Source organism: Sapajus apella, unplaced genomic scaffold (genome assembly GCF_009761245.1).
Source record: "Sapajus apella isolate SASKATOON/1434 unplaced genomic scaffold, GSC_monkey_1.0 scaffold28, whole genome shotgun sequence".
NCBI lineage: Eukaryota > Metazoa > Chordata > Mammalia > Primates > Cebidae > Sapajus > Sapajus apella.
Window position 1 is genome coordinate 15,942,525 of NW_022436968.1, and position 19,177 is coordinate 15,961,701.

Sequence of the window (19,177 nt, forward strand, 5' to 3'; positions counted from 1 at the left end):
CAGGCAGAAGTTTGCTTCAGGGGCAGGGCCCTCATGCAGGGCACTGCTAGGGCAGTGTGGAAGTGAAATGTGGGATTGGAGTCCCCAAACAGAATACCTTCTGGGGCATTGCCCCTGGAGTTCTGAGAAAAGGGCCACTGTCCTCCAGACCCCAGAATGGTAGATCCACTGACAGATTTCTGTAGAACCTGGAAAAGCTATAGACACTCAGTGCCAACCCATGAAAGCAGCCAGGAGGGAAGCTGTACCCTGCTAAGCCATAGGGGCGCAGCTGCCCAAGTTCATGGGAACCCACCTCTTGCATCAGCGTGACCTGGATGTGAGACAGAGAGTGAAAAAAGATCATTATGGAACTTTAAGGTTTGACTACTCTGCTATATTTTGGACTAGCATAGGGCCTGTAGCTCCTTTGTGTTGGCCAATTTCTCCCATTTGGAATGGCTGTATTTACCCAATGCCTGTACCTCCATTGTATCTAGGAAGTGAGTAACTTGCTTTTGATTTTACAGGCTTATAGGTATGAAGGGACTTGTCTTATCTTGTATGAGACTTTGGACTGTGGACTTTTAACTTAATGCTGAGATGAGTTAAGATTTTGGGGACTGTTGGGAAGGCATAATTGGTTTTCAATATAAGGACATGAGACGTGGGAGGGGCCAGAGGTGGAATGATGTGATTTGCCTGTGTCCCCACCCAAATCTCATCTTGAATTCCCACATGCTGTAGGAGAGACATGTGGGAGGTAATTGAATCATGGGGTCAGGTCTTCCCCATGCTGTTCTTCTGATAGTGAATAAGTCTCATGAGATCTTATGGTTTTTAAAATGGAAGTTTCCCTACACAAGCTCTCTCTTTGCTGCCACCAGCCCCTCTAGATGTAACCTGCTCCACCTTACCTTCTGCTATGATTGTGAGACTTCCCTAGCCACATGTAATTGTGAGATCTCCATTAAACATCTTTCCTTTGTAAATTCCCCAGCCTTGGGTATGTCTTTATCAGCAATGTAAAAATGAACTAATACATAGCTTTTATTAGGTAATTCTAGGGTAATAGATAACTCCAAAAAGCAATGCCTTGCAAATAACAGATTTTATCTTACCATGTTGGCTGCATGGTAATTGCAGTTCAGGTTTGTGTGTCTTCTTTATTTTAGAATCCAGGCTCAAGGAGTGTATTAGTCTGTTCCATGCTCCTAATAAATACATACTTGAAACTGGGTAATTTATAAAGGAAAGAGGTTTAATTGACTCACAGTTCACCATGGCTGGGGAAGCCTCAGGAAACTTGCAATCATGGTGGAAGGGGATGCAAACACATCCTTCTTCACATGGCAGCAGCAAGGAGAAGTGCCAAGAAAAAGGTGGAAAAGTCCCTTATAAAACAATCTGCTCTTGTGAGAACTCTCTCACTATCAGAAGAACAGCAGCATGGGGGTAACTGCCCCTATGATTCAATCATCTCCCACCAGATCCCTCCCATGACACATGGGAATTATGGGAACTACAGTTCAAGATGAGATTTGGGTGGGGATACACCAAAACCTTATCGAGGAGCAACCCCTATTCATGGAAAGAGCAATGATAGACTCACTCATTGGTTCTTAATACTTCTACTCAGAAATGGCACACAAAACTTCTGTTCACATTTTTTAGTCTAACTTAGTTGCACGGACAAGTCTGGTTTTAGGAGGCATAGACGTACAATCCTCTTATAAAGAGAAGCAGCAAATAACTGGGAAAAATAATATAATTAAAGTGTGTAATGTGTCTTAGAATATAATTTGGAAGAATAAGGAAGGAAAGGACTGTTCAAGAATAATAATTGGAGACAACTTAGGTCAATGATTCCAATATAGCAATGACATGTGTTTTTTTCTTTTAAGAATAAGTCTATTTTACATAATTGCAAAAATAAAAATATTTCCTCCGTTAATAAAAATAACATTTTCATTATAAAAAATTTAAAACATACAGAAAGATATAAATAAGAATGTGAAATTAACTGGAAAACACCTGGGTAAATACTTAGAGAAATTAAAATACATGTCCACCTAAAAACTTATACATAAATATTTATAGCAGATTTATATATAATAGTCAAAAATTGGAAGCATCCAAATTTCCACAGGCAACTAAATAAATTGGCATATTCACCTATTCATTTGGGGACATACTTGAGAAATTATTCAATATTTTCCATGCTGGTGGCAGTCATCATAGTGATGATGAGGCAGATGATGATAAGATCTTCTTGGGACAATTTTGGTAACATTTTAAAGAAAATTTTCCATTTTGTCCCCATTTTTGTTTTTATTTGCAGAAAATCCAAAACTTGCTATATGCATTTATAGTCTTCAATCTTAATATTATAATTATGTTAAAAAATTGTAATGATAGATAATAATTGCACATCTTCACAGGATAAATGTGATCTTTGATACATTCCTACACTGTATAATGAGGGAATTGGGATATCCATCACCTCAAACAGTTGTGATTTCTTTGTGTAGATGACACTAAAAATCTTCACTTTTATTTTGAAATATATAATAATTAAATATAGTCACCCTACTATCAAACACTACTATCAAACACTTATTTCTTCTATCTAACCATATTTTTGTACTCGTTAACCAACCTCTCTTTACCTCCTTCCTTTCCACCCCCCTAGCCTCTGGTAACCATCATTCTATCTCCACCTTCATGAGATCTGCTTATGTTTTTTTGTGTGTCACTTTTTTCCTTTTAAAATCTCAAAAGTTAAAAAAATTTTTGAAGAGACAAAATTCTTATAAAATTAACCATTTTAAAGTATAAAATGTAGTGGCATTTAGTACATTCACAGTGCTGTGTGTGAAACGTTCAATATAGAAATAAACTTCTGAAATTCAAATGTCTTATTTGGGAAGAAAGTACTGCAATTCAGGGCATAAATGCAGACTGGCTGGTCTTCAGTATGTCTGAAAAACAAAGAGAAAGTTACAGGTTTTATAAAATGGAGAATATGTATTGCTCTTTGAGAAATGTCATTGCCACTTGTAAGGTTTTGAGGACTGGTAAGCTCTGATTGACAAGTGACAGCAGTGGACAAAACAGTCTCAGGTTGTTTCAGTAGTCAATAGATAAAACTGGTTTCAGGTTATAGTAGGCAGTTTCAGCTTCCAGACTTGCAGGGAATTACATTTTTGGGGCAATGTTTTGTGCCCTGAGTGCTTTTCTCCCTGGATTCTCAACTCTGTTTTATGCATATCACCAGAATGATCCAATTCATATGATCAGCTTTCTCATGGTGCAACTATCATCCCTATTGAGATCCAGAACCTTCCCATCAGCCCAAAAGAAAACTCTGTACCCATTAAGTAGTGATTCCTTATTCACCCTTTCCCCAGCCCCTGGTAAGCACCATTCTGCTCTTTATTACTAAGATTTTACCTATTCTAGATATTTCATATAAGTGGGATCATGATCCTGCATTTTATGACCTTTGGTGTTTGACTTTCACTTAGCATAATGTCTTAGAGGTTCACCAGTGTTGTAGCATATATTGGTCTTTCCTTTCTTTCCTTTGTCCCTCCCCTCCCCTCCCCTCCTTTTCTCCCCTCCCCTCCTCTCCCCTCCTCTCCTCCCCTCCCCTCCCCTCCCCTCTCCTCCCCTCCTCTTCCTTCCCTCCCTTCCTTCTTTCCTTCCTTCCTTCCTTCCTTCCTTCCTTCCTATCTATACTCCCTCATACGGATATAGTACATTTTGTTCATTCACTAGTAAATGGACACTTGGGTTGTTTCTGCCTTTGGGCTATTGTCAATACTGCTGCTGTGAACATGCATGTGCATGCTTTTGTGTGGACATATGCATGCTTTTACTTCCCATGGATATACCTAGGAATGTAATTGCTGGGTCATGTGGTAATTCTATGTTTAACTTTTTGAGTAAATGCCAACATGTTTTTTTAAAGCAGCTGTACCATTTTATGTTATCATCAGCTATGTACATGGATTCCAATTTCTCCATGTTCTTGCTAACACTTGTTATTTCCAGTTTTTTAAAGGTTACAGCTATCCTAGTGGGTGTGGGAAGTGACATCTCATTGTGCTTTTGATTTGCATTTTTTCTAAGACTAATCATTTGAGCATCTTTCTGTGCACTTGTTTGCCATTTATTTCTTTTTTTTGAGAAATGTCTTTTCAAATCATTTGCCCACTTTATGATTGTATTGTTGTCCTTTCTATTGTTTTATTTATTTAGAGACAGAGTCTTGTTCTGTCACCCAGGCTGGAGTGCAGTGGTGTGATTTCAGCTCACTGCAACCTCCCCCTCCTGGGCTCAAGCAATTCTCCTGCCTCAGCCCCAAATTAATTAATTTAATTAAAGTAAATTAATTTAAAGCCTGAGTAACTAGGATTACAGGCACCCACCACCATGCCCGACTAATTTTTGTATTTTTAGCAGAGATCGAGTTTCACTATGTTGGTCAGGCTGGTCTCAAACTCCTGACCTCAGGTGATCTGCCTGCCTCAGCCTCTCAAAGTGCTGGGATTACAGGTGTAAGCTACCTCGCCCAGCCCCTTTCTGTTGTTAAGTTGAAAGAGTTCTTTATATATTCTGGATGCTAGATGCTTATCTGTTATATAATTTGCCAATATCTTCTCCCATTCTAAGGATTTTCTTTTTACTTATTTGATAGTGTCCTTTGTACATAAAAGTCTTTATTTTGATGAAATCCAATTTGTCTGTTTGTTGTTGTTGCTTATGCTGCTGGTGTCATATCTAAAAAAACTATTGCCAAAGTCAAGGTGATGAAAATTTACTTGTAAAATTCTTCTAAAACTTTCATAAATTTTAGCTTTTACATTGATATCACTGATACATTTTGAATTTTTTATATGGCATGAGAGGTAAATATTCAACTTTATTCTTTTACTTGTGAATATCTAATTGTTCTAGCTCCACTAGTTGAAGATTATTCTTTCCTCATTGAGTGGTCCTCCACCATTGTTGAAAATCAATTGCCCATAGGCATATAAGTATATTTCTAAACTCTCAATTCTAGGCTATTGCCCTATATGTCTATCCTTATGCCAATACACCATTTTGATTACTGCTGCTTTGTAGTAAGTTCTGAAATTTTTAGAAGTGTGAGGCTTCGAATTTGTCCTTTTTCAAGATTGTTTTGACTATAGTCCCCTTACAAGTCCATATAAATATGAGGATTATCTCTGCAATTTCTGTCAAAAAGCCTGTGAAATTTTTATATTGATTACATTGAATCTGTGGATTACTTTAGATAGTACTGCTTTTCAGCAACATTAAGTCTTCCAACTTATGAACATAGGATCTATTTCCATTTATTTAGGTCGTCTTCAATTTCTTTCAGCAATGATTTTTAGTTTTCAATGTACAAGTCTTTTACTTCCTTGGTTAATCTTATTCCTAGGTATTTTATTCTTTCTGATGCTCTTGTAAGTGGAATTCTTGATTTCCATTTTAGATTGTTCATTTCTGTATAAAGAAACACAACTGATTTTTTTATGTGTTGATCACATACTCTGTAACTTTGCTGTATTTTTTTAATTAGCTTTAGCATCATTTCTTCTTTAAACATTTGGTAGAATTCACCAGTGTAGTCACCTCTGCCTAGTGCTTTCTTATTTGGAAGGTTTTTATTGATTTAATTTTTTAATAGTTACAGGCTTGTTCAGATTATCTATTTTTTTCTTGTGTGAATTTTGGTAGCTTGTATCTTTCAAGGAATTTGTCCATTTCATCTCAGTTATCAAATTTGTGGATATAAAGCCATTTTTGTTATTCCTTTTTATCCTTTTAATGTCCATGGATCAGTAGTTGTGGCCCCTCATTCATTTCCGAAATTAGTAGTTTGTTTCTTTTCTCCTTTCCTTTTTTTCTTTTCCTTTTCTTTTTCCTTTCCTTTTTCCTTTCCCTTTTCCTTCCTCCCTCCCTCCCTCCCTCCCTCCCTCCCTTCCTTCCTTCCTGATCAGCTTGACTAGAGATTTATCAATTTTATTGATCTTTTCTTAGAATCATTTTTGCTTTCATTGATTTTCTCTATTGTTTTCATTTCATTGATTCCTCCTCTAATTTTTATTATTTTCTTCTGTTTACTTAAAATTTAATTTACTCTCTTTCTCTAGTTTCCTATGGTAAAAACTAAAAAAACTCAGTCTTTTTTCTTTTCATATATATATTGACTGCTATAAATTTTTCCTTGAGCACTACCATTTTGGCATCTTACAAATTTTGATACATCATATTTTCATTTTCTCATTTAGTTCAAAATATTTTTATTTCCCTTGAGACTTCTTTGACCCATGTGTTATTTAAAAGTGTGTTGTTTAATATCCAAATATTATGGTATTTTTTGGCTATATTTCTGTTACTGACATTTAGTTTAATTCTTTTGTGGTCTGAGAATATATTTGTATGATTTCTGTTTTTAAAAATTTGTTAAAGTATGTTTTATGGTCCAGGATATGGCCTATCTTATGAATGTTCCATGTAAGCTTGAGAGGAAAGTGTGTTCTGCATTGTTGGAGGAATTATTTTATAAATGCCAATTAGATCAAGTTAACTGATGGTGTTGCTTAGTTCATCTATATCCTTAATAATTTTCAGCCTGCTGGATATATTGATTATTGATAGAGGGATGTTGACATCTCTATTATAACATATTTATCTATTTCTCCATGTAGTTCTATTAGTTTTGCCTCATGTATTTTGACTCTCTGTTGTTAGGCTCATGTACATTTAGAATTCTTATGCCTTCTTGCAGACTGACTCCTTTATAATTTCATAATACCTGTCTGAATCTCAAATAATATCTCTTGCTCTAAAATATTCTCTGTCTAGAATTTACATAGGCACTCCAGCTTTCTTTAGATTAGTGTTAGCATGGTACATGTTTCTCCATCCATTATTTTATTTCATCCAGCTTTATTGCAGTATAATTGACAACTAAAAATTGTGTACACCTAAGTTGTACAATATGATGTTTTGAGGTATGTATGCATTGCAAAATAATTAACACATGTTAAATTAATTGAGCTAATACATCAATCACCTTACATTGCTACTCCAATTCACTTACTTTTAATGCATCTCTGCCTTTATATTTGAAGTAGGTTTTTTGTAGACAATATATAGTTGTGTCTTATTATTCCTATCTACTCTGATAGTCTCTGTTGAACCCAGGAGTGGTTGAGCAAGGGCATATAACACTGTCTCAAAGCTTTTCTAATATTTTAAAGTCACCTTTTTCATGCTTCAGCCTTTTTTTTTTAAGGAGATTAATTTTGGTTTTTTTTAATTTTTAACTTCTTTCCAGAGTTCTAACAAAATTAAGACAGTTTTTGCTTGCTGTTTTTGATGTTTCTCTACAGGAATGGTCACTGGAGCTACCTACTCTGCCATTTTATTTGACATCTGTCAGCTATTTAATATTTTATTGGCTTTTCAATTAATCTCCTTAAAAAATTCAATTCTAGTATTTTAATATAATCTGCTAATTTCTGATTTTGTATTTAATCAGTTTATCCCCCTTATTTTGTTGTTTTATTTTTTTTTTTAATAATTTAGACCTGGATGTTGAGATAATTTATTTTCTTTCTTTAAAAACAAAGTTGTCTAATACTATGTATTTTATCTGAGCATAAGGTTAGCTGTATATTCAAAGTTTCTTAATGTAGTAGCCTTATTATTAGTTTTAAAGACAGTCTATAATTGTAGTTTTTATTCTCTATTTGTTTGATGTAAGACTGGTTATATCTGCTTGAAATATTTCAGTGCCACAGATATGAAGGTTCATGAGTGCCTTTACTGTGGCTTGCACTATTTACCATTATAAATACCATTTTTAAGCACCAGTGATTTTTGTTTTGATTCTAATTTGTTCAATATTAGTCCTCCTTTCTCTTGTCTGTCTTTTCCTGATATATCTCATTTCTTTGTTTCCAAAAAATATTTCTTTTTAGGGATACTCTAGCAAACACAAATTGGTTGAGCTTTGTTGCCTTTTTTTTTTCTCACTCTGATAGTGTTTGTCTTTTTGTTTAAAAGGTTAACTCATCCACATTTTTTGTGTTAATTGATTTTTAATTATTTTGTTGTCATTATGTGTGTGTATCCTTATGAACCTGCTCTTATTTCTTTTGTTTGTTGTATTTCTCTTTATCGCATTTTAAGTTTATTTTTATGTTGATATTTCAGAATGTATTCATAATATTTTAGTCTACTATATTCTTTAAAAATTATGCCTTTATTTTGGTACCAACTTCAAGAATTATATGGAATTTATTGAATCCTCCTATCCCTGAATGAGAAATTATGTAAGCACATGTTCCTTTTTATTTTTCATATTTTGTCCAAACAGTACATAGAGTTGGTTATGCATATCTAAATTTTTAAATTATGACTATTCTGTTTTAAAAATCTCCTCATAATGTTTACATTAAGCATCACAGTCATGTTAACAACTAATGACAATTACTTACAGTAAACAGTAAGCTTTACTGGGCTTGTTTGTCACAACCTTTATTCTTGATCACTCTTCTAGGTGTGTTCTTATCACTTTTCTTATTTTTTTGGAAATGTGAGATTAACATAATATTCTGTGCCTTATGGGAATATAGACATGTATCTTTGCTAAATGTCAGCAGTGTTTGGACAATGTTTAAATGTGAATTTTTGGCCCGGCCATGCAAAAATAGTTTTGGCCCAGCCATGCTCCCTCGTTCACCTCAATCCTGATCGCTCCTTCCTTCTTCTTTGATATACTTTCTTGCATAACAGTTTGTGTTTATAAATTCTCTTTCCTGGACTCCATACAATTTCTAATATCCAAGTGTTTAAAATGTGATTCTGTGTTGTTACATTGAGTTAACACCCTGGCTTATGCCTTTTTCTCTTGGACTTAGGCTTTGGAAGATCGGGTATGGGAACTCTTGAAGGAGGCAGACAAGACAGCTGAAGAGAACAAGGATCAGAGTCAGGTCTATGATGCCATGGCCGAGACTCTGGGTGAAGCCTGGGCAGCCCTGGTCTCCATGCTTGAAAGAAGAACGGATCTCCTTAGGTTGACTTCTGAATTTTTTGAAAATGCCTTAGAGGTTCGTGCTTTAAAAAACTTCTCCCTTCCCCAAACCAGAGCAAATGAATAGCACTCCTGAAAATGTTTGTTTTTCCACAAATAGACATTGCAGTCAGTCAAAAAAAAAATTGGCAGAATAACCAATACATGCATACACAATATATTTAATTTTTGATTGTCAAAAGTAAATTTATTACTATTTTAAGAGTAGGTCTTCAAACAAAAACAAAGTACAGTTAATTAATTAAAATGTGGTAAAATATTAAGTAATAATAGGAACTCTTATAAGTTATTATGATTTATTTCCCTCTATATAGAAGGTAGTAATATAGTTACTAAATCAAACAATTACCCTGATTGTAGGATTACTAAGGAATGCTGGTCTAGAGTGTTATTCTCAGCCAAAAGTTGGACAATAAAATTTCCTTTTTGCTGCTTATGTTTTAAAAAAGAAATTGTAGAATATTCCATAGGTTATTTGACTCATAAATGTAGCATTTTATGAGTACTTTCCTAAGGCATGTAGTTGATTTTCCATAGTTTGAACACCTTAAAATACAAGAGAAGGAAAAAGTCCTTCTGGCCCTAAGAAGGCCATATCTCCTTGTGATTTTTCTAGGATTCTACAATGTTTTGAAGTTTCTGATTTCAATTGTGAGTTTCAAAGAACATTATCAAAAGAGGTGTTATATTTGGTATAAGGCAGTTATTGGAAATTTCACTTTTAACTTCTCTGTCAAGTGGCAGCCCATTCATTTTGATGTGAGAGTGCTGCTTCCTTATGATAAAGCACTAGATTTGAAAAATATGACATTTTTTAAACAAAATTTCAGGACTTAAATCCAATATAATGAAGGAAAGAAGATTAGTAATAGAACCTAAAAATTGGAGTAGGCAATCTCATGCATCATGAACTTGTTTAAAGGCAAAAGGGAGGAATAAAAACCTTATTATAATTTTCAAGGCTTGTTTTTCACAATTTGAACACTGAAGTTCAACTAATTCCAGAAACCATCTTGGAAGAAGTTTCATACACAAACTTTCTTTCCTGAAAAGAAATAAGACAGCTGAAAAACACCTACAGAGGCCAAATTATGGATATATCTGATTCATTCTATCTCAGTAAGTAGGGCATAGGTTTCAGCTGTCCTTGAAACTCAGCTCTTTTGAGCCCAGCGAATTTTTTCTTTCTAGCATTAGAACAATATTTGTTTCTCACTGTGTTTTAGAGTTAATACTAGCTTATTTTCTCCATAATAAATTACTTTGAGATATGGCGTGAAATAAAAGGCAATAGTAGGCCAAACCATAATTCAGCCCAACACTCTTATTCTTACACTTGTGTGAGCTTTTATTGGATCTAGTGAAAAGACTAATTATTTCTTTTATTATCCTGTTTCCAATTTTGTGGATCACTTCATACTAAACTGAAGACAAACCCCTATATAATCCTTATGCCCCCTTTGTATATGCCAAAGCCATTTTTATTAGCGATGGAGTAGAGAAAAGAAAATACTGATAAAAGTAAACTGAACTTTAGGGAAGCTTTTTCTGAGTAAAGCATTGTTTGCTTATTGGTTTGTTTATTTATTTTTAATTTTATAACAAGCTGAAATATAAATATAAGTTAAACTGTGACCCTGGAACTTTTTGTAATGTTGTTCAGGGAACAAACAAACCACCTACTAGGAATGTTTTTTTTTTTCCTTTTGAAATTCTCTTTAAATAATATTTTTAAAATCAGTTATTAAAAATTGAGTGAATTAGAGATGTAAATGATGTGGATATGAACCCCTTTTATTGAATTATGTGCATGCAGGAGTTTTTGAGAAATGCAAAATTACTAATGATTGCATGGCTGATCATTATTACAAGATTATTTCAGGCTTACAGACATAACTGTCAGTTGGGTTATTCTCACCTTGAACACTGTGCTGTAATTTAGGAACACTGCCCCTGAGTGACAGCAGCAGATGTCCATTAGGTTGTTCTAATAGGATGTCAGAGGCCTTCCTTACATCTCCAAAACATGTCCCTGCTCTTCAGTCTCTCTCTCATTAATCTGTTTCATTTATAATTGGATTTCATATGGCTGTTGTAATAATCAAACTACAGTAGATTATGTTAATCAAATAGTTACATTAAAATATTAAGAATCCCCAAATTCAAAGATGGTAGTTTGGAGAAGACTTTAAAAAGAAGATACATACTATGGTAATCCTCTGTGTCGTTCACACTGATAGTTTTCCTCAATTAGTTTATTCTAAACCCAATCCAAAGGTGAATATATTAAAATGCTCATAGAAACTGTAATAATTACTGTTGAAACTTAGTGCTAAAACAAACCAGCTATTTGTCTGCCCTAACAGACATACTGTGTTAAGATAACCAAATATATTTTGCCATCTTCTAAAATTTGTTTCAAAGATTATTTCCCTGAGCATTTTAACATCAAGTTAATCATCTCTCTTAACCTCTCACTTTCTCTATGGAGAAAAAGAAAAAGAGAGACCAGTCATATTCTTCATCATTTAGAGTGTGAAATTACTATGCATTTTCCTTGAAACAGAGAAGAAATTTCTCATTTGTCATTCTTAGTCCATCTAATCTCATTTTATTTATAGATGTAATGCATACAAATTATTGTTGAAAATGCAAAGAGAATTACAAATTATAGATTCAAATATTAAAATTTTACCTCCTTTCACTCATCCTTAATTTCATTTCTTCTCATTAAGTCACCATTTGGTATGTATTTTCTTGAGACCACTTTCTATACAAATATATATATTTTGCTTAGTATAAAATACAGGATTAGACTACACATTATTTGGAAACTTGCATATTTCACTGCTAAGTTCAGTTATAGAGGGAAAAAATAACTACAACCTTCTCTCTAAGTGAGTTCTTAAGCTACATGTACGTGTACATGTGTAGGTTACTTTTTAGTTAACCTTTTCTTGGTTGCCCTTAGCTAACTTTCTGCTTATTCTTAACAAAGTGTCTTAGAATGTTGAAAGTGATTAGATACATAGGACACTATAATTTTGGTTGAAAATTTTAATAGGCATTTGGACAGTAAACAGGTTGGTTTATTTCAGCATACATTATTAGGTATGAAAGGAGAAGAAAGTTCTTACCAATAGCACTTTGTAAATTGACTACATGTAAACACACACACACAAACACTCTAAGCCAACACACACTCACACAAACACATGCATACAAACATACACACTTTCACAAACACATGCATCCTCAGCTGGGCTACAAATTTATGAAAAATATCTACAGGTAACTAACAATGGTACATTAATTTCTATACAAATGTCTTTCCTCTGTATTTCTATTGTAGTTTGCTGTTAAAATAGACCAAACTGAAGATTTCCTCCAGAATACTCATGAGTTTGAGAATGCTGAGTCCTTAAAATCACTTCTTCAGCTTCATGAACATCATACTAAAGGCAAGAAATATGTTTATTTCTGACAGAAGTGTTTAGAGGTTTTAAAAGATGTTAATATGAGTGCTTATGTATGACAGTGTAGCTTTAATTTATTTGTGTATACCTCAATTTGTTCTAAGAAAAATTAAATAAAGCTTCATTTTTAGTCATCTTGTGAAAGAAAGAACTAGTTGTAAATATTCTGAGAGGATGGTAGAAGACGTGCCTCCAGGAGATTCTGTTGTTTGTTCTGTTGTTTAGCTCCCGAGTACAGAGGCCATTTCTACCTTGTTCATCCCTTTACCCTCAGCATCTAGCAAGGTGCCTGGCCACATGGTAGAGCCTCAAGAAGTATCTCTTAGTTGAATAAATTATTGAATTCAGTGAATGTTCCTTTTAAGGGTCAATAAATAAGGGTCATTCTTTAAAAAGTAGGTCTGGATAAACAAAATTTCTCTTTCACTATTGCAGTTAAAAAAAATAGTGAATTTTTCCAGATGAAAATCTAACAAAACACTCTGCAAAAAAGATTTTCAATTCCCTCTGAACAACTAAAAAGACAGTCTGGTTGTTAACCAACAATTTGTATGCCAAGCCTTTCCACAAGAATTTGGTGTGGGCCAGGAGCGAAGTAGGGAAGGCATTTGTGGAAGAGTTGTAGTTATCTGTCATCTTTTGCTATGGAAGGAGGTTAGATACATAGATAGAAACAACCATTACTTTTGTTCCTAATGTATCTTCTAATTTTACTGCCAAATAGAACTGGGCCTGGATAGAAAGGCTTCCTGAATTCATTTGTCACAGTTCTAACTTGACTTCTAGCTACACCAGCCTGTCATTCTGGACAGGACCAAAAGGTGTTTTAAAGTCACAAATAGATTTAGTGTTTATATTACCCTTCAAAAGACTCTAGATAATAGATCATTATGATAAATTACTTATCGCAACTTTCTAAAACTCAAAAGATTAAAGGACTCAATCTTTCCTATGTAAATTCTTATGAGATCCTACCAAATACATATATATAATTTCCACTGATTGTTGTCCTGTAGGACCTGTCACTAACAGGGATTATAAACAGCATCAAAAGTTTGTACTTTTAAGCAGTAGTTGCCCATTATTATACAGCAGTAGTAATCTATCTAGGTCCAAAGGAAATGAGTAGAATCACATGAAATTCCTGATAGGAGACTGGAAGGTAACAGATAGGTTCTGTGGTCTCAATTCAATCTTCTTCCGACCAACATGATCATCACACAGCAGTTTTACCTCCAGAAACCTGTCAGAGACAGATGCTATTATTGAAGAGTTTCAATACTGAGGCAATCAAATGAAAGCATTCTCCAGAGGGACTGGGGGCTTGTAGAAGCAGGGGCTTTTCTGTAAATATTTGGGAATGGAGCTGGCAGGGGGAATGGAGCCTTAATGCTGTTATGTTTTTGCCACTGCTGTTGGCTCCTTCAAAGTTCCTAGGATCTGTGGTGCTGTGGGCCAGTTTACATGAGGCCCGTGCTGCTTTGCTTGCACTTCTCTGGCATCCAGCTGACAGTGAGACTGATGTTTTGCTTTTCAGGGGTACAGCCTTCGAGAGTCCAGTGGGTCTCCTTAGTCCGAAGAGATGGATAAAAATGCTAGTGGAAGACAGGAAACATAGTTTATTTTTGTAATGAAAAATATTCTTCCATCTTGATAGCATATTTATTGTGAGAGTTTGTGCCCTTCTGTAATACTTGAGGCACAGAGATGACAGAACTGTGGTCAGGGATACCTTGTTCCCAGTTCATGTGCCCAGTGGTGGCTTCAAAAGTTTTTGTTTTCATAAACAAAAAAAAAAAAAAAAGGGGGAGTTGATGCCATTTATTAACCAACTAATTCAGTGGGATATGATTAAGATTAGCTGATTTGAAATGCATAGTGGAAGGTGAAATTCTGATTTTTTTAGTTAAGGGCTTCATATCTATTCTCTTTAAATTTAAGGAAATAAAATATAAGTGCAGCTAGCCATTCCAGTAAGTTTCTGAGATGTTGATCAGTTGAGTAGTACAGAACCTGAGTGTTAGGATGACAAAAGCTGGAAAACTATAGTCACACTTACCCCAATAGCCACTTTATTTCAATTAGCGTCACCTATGCTTTCTCCTTATTCAGCAATGCTAAGGTTCTCTTATATGTAAGAAACTTCCCTGCAGCACTGTGGAAGTCAGAACCAGGATTAGCGGCTTGTTGTTTCTGCCCCCCAGAATGTTTCAGAACAAGTTGGTTCCCTCCACCACATAACAATCCTTGCTTGAAACAGAAAGAATAATATACCCTCTCCAGGCTTCTCTCTCTTGAGTTAAACTTACCTAGTCAGTTAGCTAAAGTTTTTTTCTGGCAAATATGGTTTCCAGATTACTTATTGGCTTAGTTGCCCTCAATCCAAAAACATATAATTAAATACTGTTTTCTGAACCCATAACCTGGTGAGAAACCCAGGGCCATGTGTCATGGTAGTACATGGCTCTTTTTCTTTGGAAGCCTGCAGTTTAGCAGGACATGTACACACTTGTTGGTGACTCCCTCTGTACTTTCTGTAGGTTCTTCAATACATCACCTCACACACTGTGTGGTAATCATTTATTTTCTTATTAGTCTTCATCAGCAGGTTGTGAGACCCCAGATCTCCAAAGCTGAGAATAGTATCCAACCCAAAGTATATTTGTTGGGTGTTATTTGCATATAATTCCATTGTAGAACATGGCAGCATGATGCAAAAGTAAGCAACAAACAAGGTTCTAAAGGGACATTAAGGAGAAGAAAAAGCTCCGAAGAATGACAACTGCACCCTCTGGTTTTCTAAGGGTCTTCTTAAAATGAATGCAAGAACTGAGAAGCTACATCACAGAAGGATCATATATTATATGAATAATATCATAAGATATTACTTCTTCTTTCTTCTTAGATGTCGTATAGATCTTAAACCTAGCTGGGGGCTCATTATACTATTATCTCTACTTTTGTCTATATTCAAAAATACCCATTAATTATGTTGAAGAGAAACCATCCCACTGAGAAACATTTAGAATATTTTTAAAGTATTAAGAAGCAATATCATACATGATCTCAGGACCAAGATGATGGCCTTGATGCATTTTAGAAAGTCCTCATTTGGAAAATTTGTTTAACAAGCTATAAACCTATCTACCTTGTGTATACCTATTATACCATCTTTAATTGGTTATTTATACTTAATAACTATGGCAAACTGTAGAGGTTTTAATATAAAATATGTATTTTATAAACTTTAATAACTTTTTATATAGATTGAAAATTAATGAAAATTTCTCAACTAAGTTCACATCGCAAGGTATTGTGTCAGTAACTAGGATTTTGTATGTGCTGTTATACAATCTTTAAAATAAATTGACTGTAAAGATGTTCTTGAAGGTCACAATATATCTAGACAGTTTACCCTTGAGAAAAAAATGCATCACTTTGTAAGATCAACTGATGGAATAAATAGCCAGGAAAATGTAAACTGTGAAAAAGTAAGATATAAGAAACTGACAGAAAGATTGAGGGAACTGGCAGAGGAAACTGAGGGAAGAATCCATCCAACTCAGCAGCCATTGTGGTAGCAGGCAACAAGACTGACTCAGCCTGGGTACGTTTTACAAGTTAGCACTGGCTCAGGAGGCTGTATCCCTGGTAATACTTTGGTAGTGGATAGACTATTTTGGCAGAAGGTGAAACAGAAAACCAGAAAAAAAATGTGAATTGTAATTTTGGCTAATTGTACATATTCTCGTGAGAACCAGAACAGCTTGACCATTAGTCTGCAATATACTGACGGTCTAAAGTTGTGCCTCCCTCTCTCATTTTCAAAGTCTAATGTGTAAGAGTGAGTTATAGGAAGGAAGGAAACCATGTGGAGACCCTGCTCCCTTCCCAAACTTCTCGTGTGTGTGTGTGTGTGTGTGTGTAAGCTGTTCACAATATCATAACAAGCTCTTCAAACACAAAGGAAAAAGACTATTTCTATATATAAAAGGAGAATCCATCATACTTCTTACTTCGTTAAGGCTATAGAAATTAAACTCTTCAGTCTGATAGCCCAGGCCTGCTGTAAGCTGCCTTTACCCTGTTTCTCAATAGTTGTGTCTTGCACCTCCCTGTAAGAACTTGTTTTAAACAGATAGGTCTTTTCCTGCACACCACTCCCAGCCCCATCTTTTTCATGTTTGCTTTCATTACTTTTGTTTTTTTTTTTTTTTTTTTTTTTTCAAGAAATTGACTTCAATTATAATGTTCTCCCTGACTTTTCTTATGTTATTTACATTCTCCTTTCCTGACCTGGTTGAAATCTGTGGCTATTTTTGTCATTTGTTTCTTTGCATTGTTGACTCACAATCAAATTGCCTAGGGCGCATAATCACATTCTCCTCATTCTGAACAGATACTACTAGCTAATGTTTTACGGGACAGATCTAGGTCATGTGGAATAAACTACTTTGAATTATTTCCTTTTCATCTCAAAATGTCTTTTTATGGTATATTCACTTATCTCGTTCTCTTCTCCTGCTTTCCAAAAAAAGGTGTCAATTGAAAGATAAACTGGCCCAACTACCTCAGCCTACATCATTGCTGTGTAATAAATTGCCCAAAGTTAGAGTGCTGAAGTTGACCATGTCCCTATAGTGGAAAGAACACTGAGCTATACTAATCACAAGTCTTGCGTTTCACCACTGCTTCAGCCCATTTTTCTTAGTGTCAGGCTTGGTAAGGTGCTTACTCTCTGAGTGTTTGCCATAGTTCCCCCAACCTGAAAATAAAATAAAATAAAAAACAGAATATTTGACCCCATTATTCTCTCAAGATACAATCCTAGCATTTTCTTTTCTTCTAACAACAAGTGTCTCAAAGATTGTCCTGCTTGTTGCCTTCCCACTTCTCAGCTTACTTTCTTCTCACTTCTCATTGCCTTCTCACTTCGCAACCTGGTAACTTGCCTTCTGTTTCCCTCACAAAACCCAAATCTTATTCTCAACTTCTCTTTTTTATATCTTTGGAGAACTTCTGATCTCTAATATTTGTAGCTCACTCAATTTTTCTCCCTCTTTCAAAACATTTGTTCTCACTCAAGCATTCTACAAAAATGATCGCAAATCTCCTGTGCCAGTCACCGTGCTAAGTGCTGGGGATGCAGTCACGGTCTCTTATCCTCATGCTGCAGTGGAGCCTAGTGGCAAAGACGGACATTAAATGTAAGAGTATTTAATCCTGTCTGACTTGTCCTTTGAGGAAGTGACAGTTGACATGGAGTATAAGTATAGTAAAGGTAAAGAAGGAGGGGGTTGAGGAGAATGGCGTCCTTGTGAGTGGGCATAGTAAAAAGTTCAGGGTCGGGAGGGATTATAGCATGTATGAGGAATTTAAAGAAGATAAGAATGAAAAGTTGAGAGATTGAGACAATTTGAAAAGGAAGGAAGAGACTAGACCATGCCAGCCTAGTCATCTACATTAAGGGGCCTATCTTTAATTTAAGGCAAAGGGCCATTGTTGTAAGTGTGTTTATATGTGTGTGTGTGCATATGCATGCGTGTGTGTGTGGGAAAGAGAGGAAAGAAGAAAGAGAAAGAAAAAGAAAGAAAGCGAGAGATGTTATGTTGAGAAAAGATCCCTGTGGCTAAAGTCTAGAGAATTGATGGTTGGACTGGAGAGAGAATGCAATTAAGAGAAGACTGCACATCCAGGCAACAGATGACACATTCCATGGTAAGGATGGAGGGAAGTAGACAGATGTCCGAGATAGCACATAAAATCAACAGTTCTTGATGATAGCGGGATGTGGGGGAGGGATGTCATGGACAACTCCTTCATTTCTGCATGACGGAGAGTGGACAGTTTCCCAACTGCTCCTTCAGTTGATCCCCACGTGTAGATGTTCCTCAATGTGCTATTCTCAACTCTCTCCGTTGGCAGTTCTTCAATGGTTAGGCTTAACATCCCTGTTCTACAAGATGTTACTCAAAACTACAATGCTATTTACTCCAGAGATGACATACTGGTGGCCCATTTAGCAGATATATATGCTTCTTTATCTTGTGGTATTTTTTTAAATTAAAAATATGAATTATGAAAGATTTAAAAGTCAGAACTTTCACATAAAATCTGCATTTGAAACTGTCTCAACAATTGGAAACTCCATCAACACTGGACCCCATATTCCTCATGTCAGCAGTTGGTCAGTACCGAGTGACAGCTGACCCTTTTAGGCTGAGAAGCATTTTCCACTTTGCTGTAGTCCCTGACATCTGGGTACCTGGCCACCACATTCATTGAGTTTTTGTTTGGTTACCCCAGGCACTAACCTTTAAACCTCAGCTTTAGTCCAGTCCCCTCAGAATGTAGAACACTTAAAGCAGCATTATATCACTGAAAACTGCAACAATGTCAAAATCCCACACTTATTCTACTCTTTGTCCTGAATCCCATAATTGCTGAACAAAGCATCCCATCAGTTGGCAGTTAGCACTGTCACAATTGTTAGGCCAAGGTGTTTGACCAGTTTTTTCTTTGAAGTACTGTAGGCAGTTTCTGTTCACACATTTTAATTCCTTGAGCACAACTTGTTTTTTATTAACATAAAAGTTACATA

The 19,177-nt window shown here is 35.3% G+C and overlaps 1 protein-coding gene across 7 annotated transcripts in view; it reads left to right on the plus strand.

The window, feature by feature from the left end:
* Positions 1-19,177, plus strand: part of CCDC141 (coiled-coil domain containing 141) — a 219,532-nt gene that overhangs the window by 61,350 nt on the left and 139,005 nt on the right. For all 7 annotated transcript variants that reach the window (XM_032292805.1, XM_032292807.1, XM_032292811.1 and 4 more), the window contains 2 exons: positions 8,925-9,116; positions 12,453-12,561. In XM_032292805.1, coding sequence (XP_032148696.1) covers positions 8,925-9,116; positions 12,453-12,561 — 301 coding nt within the window. The remainder of the gene's footprint in view (positions 1-8,924; positions 9,117-12,452; positions 12,562-19,177) is intronic.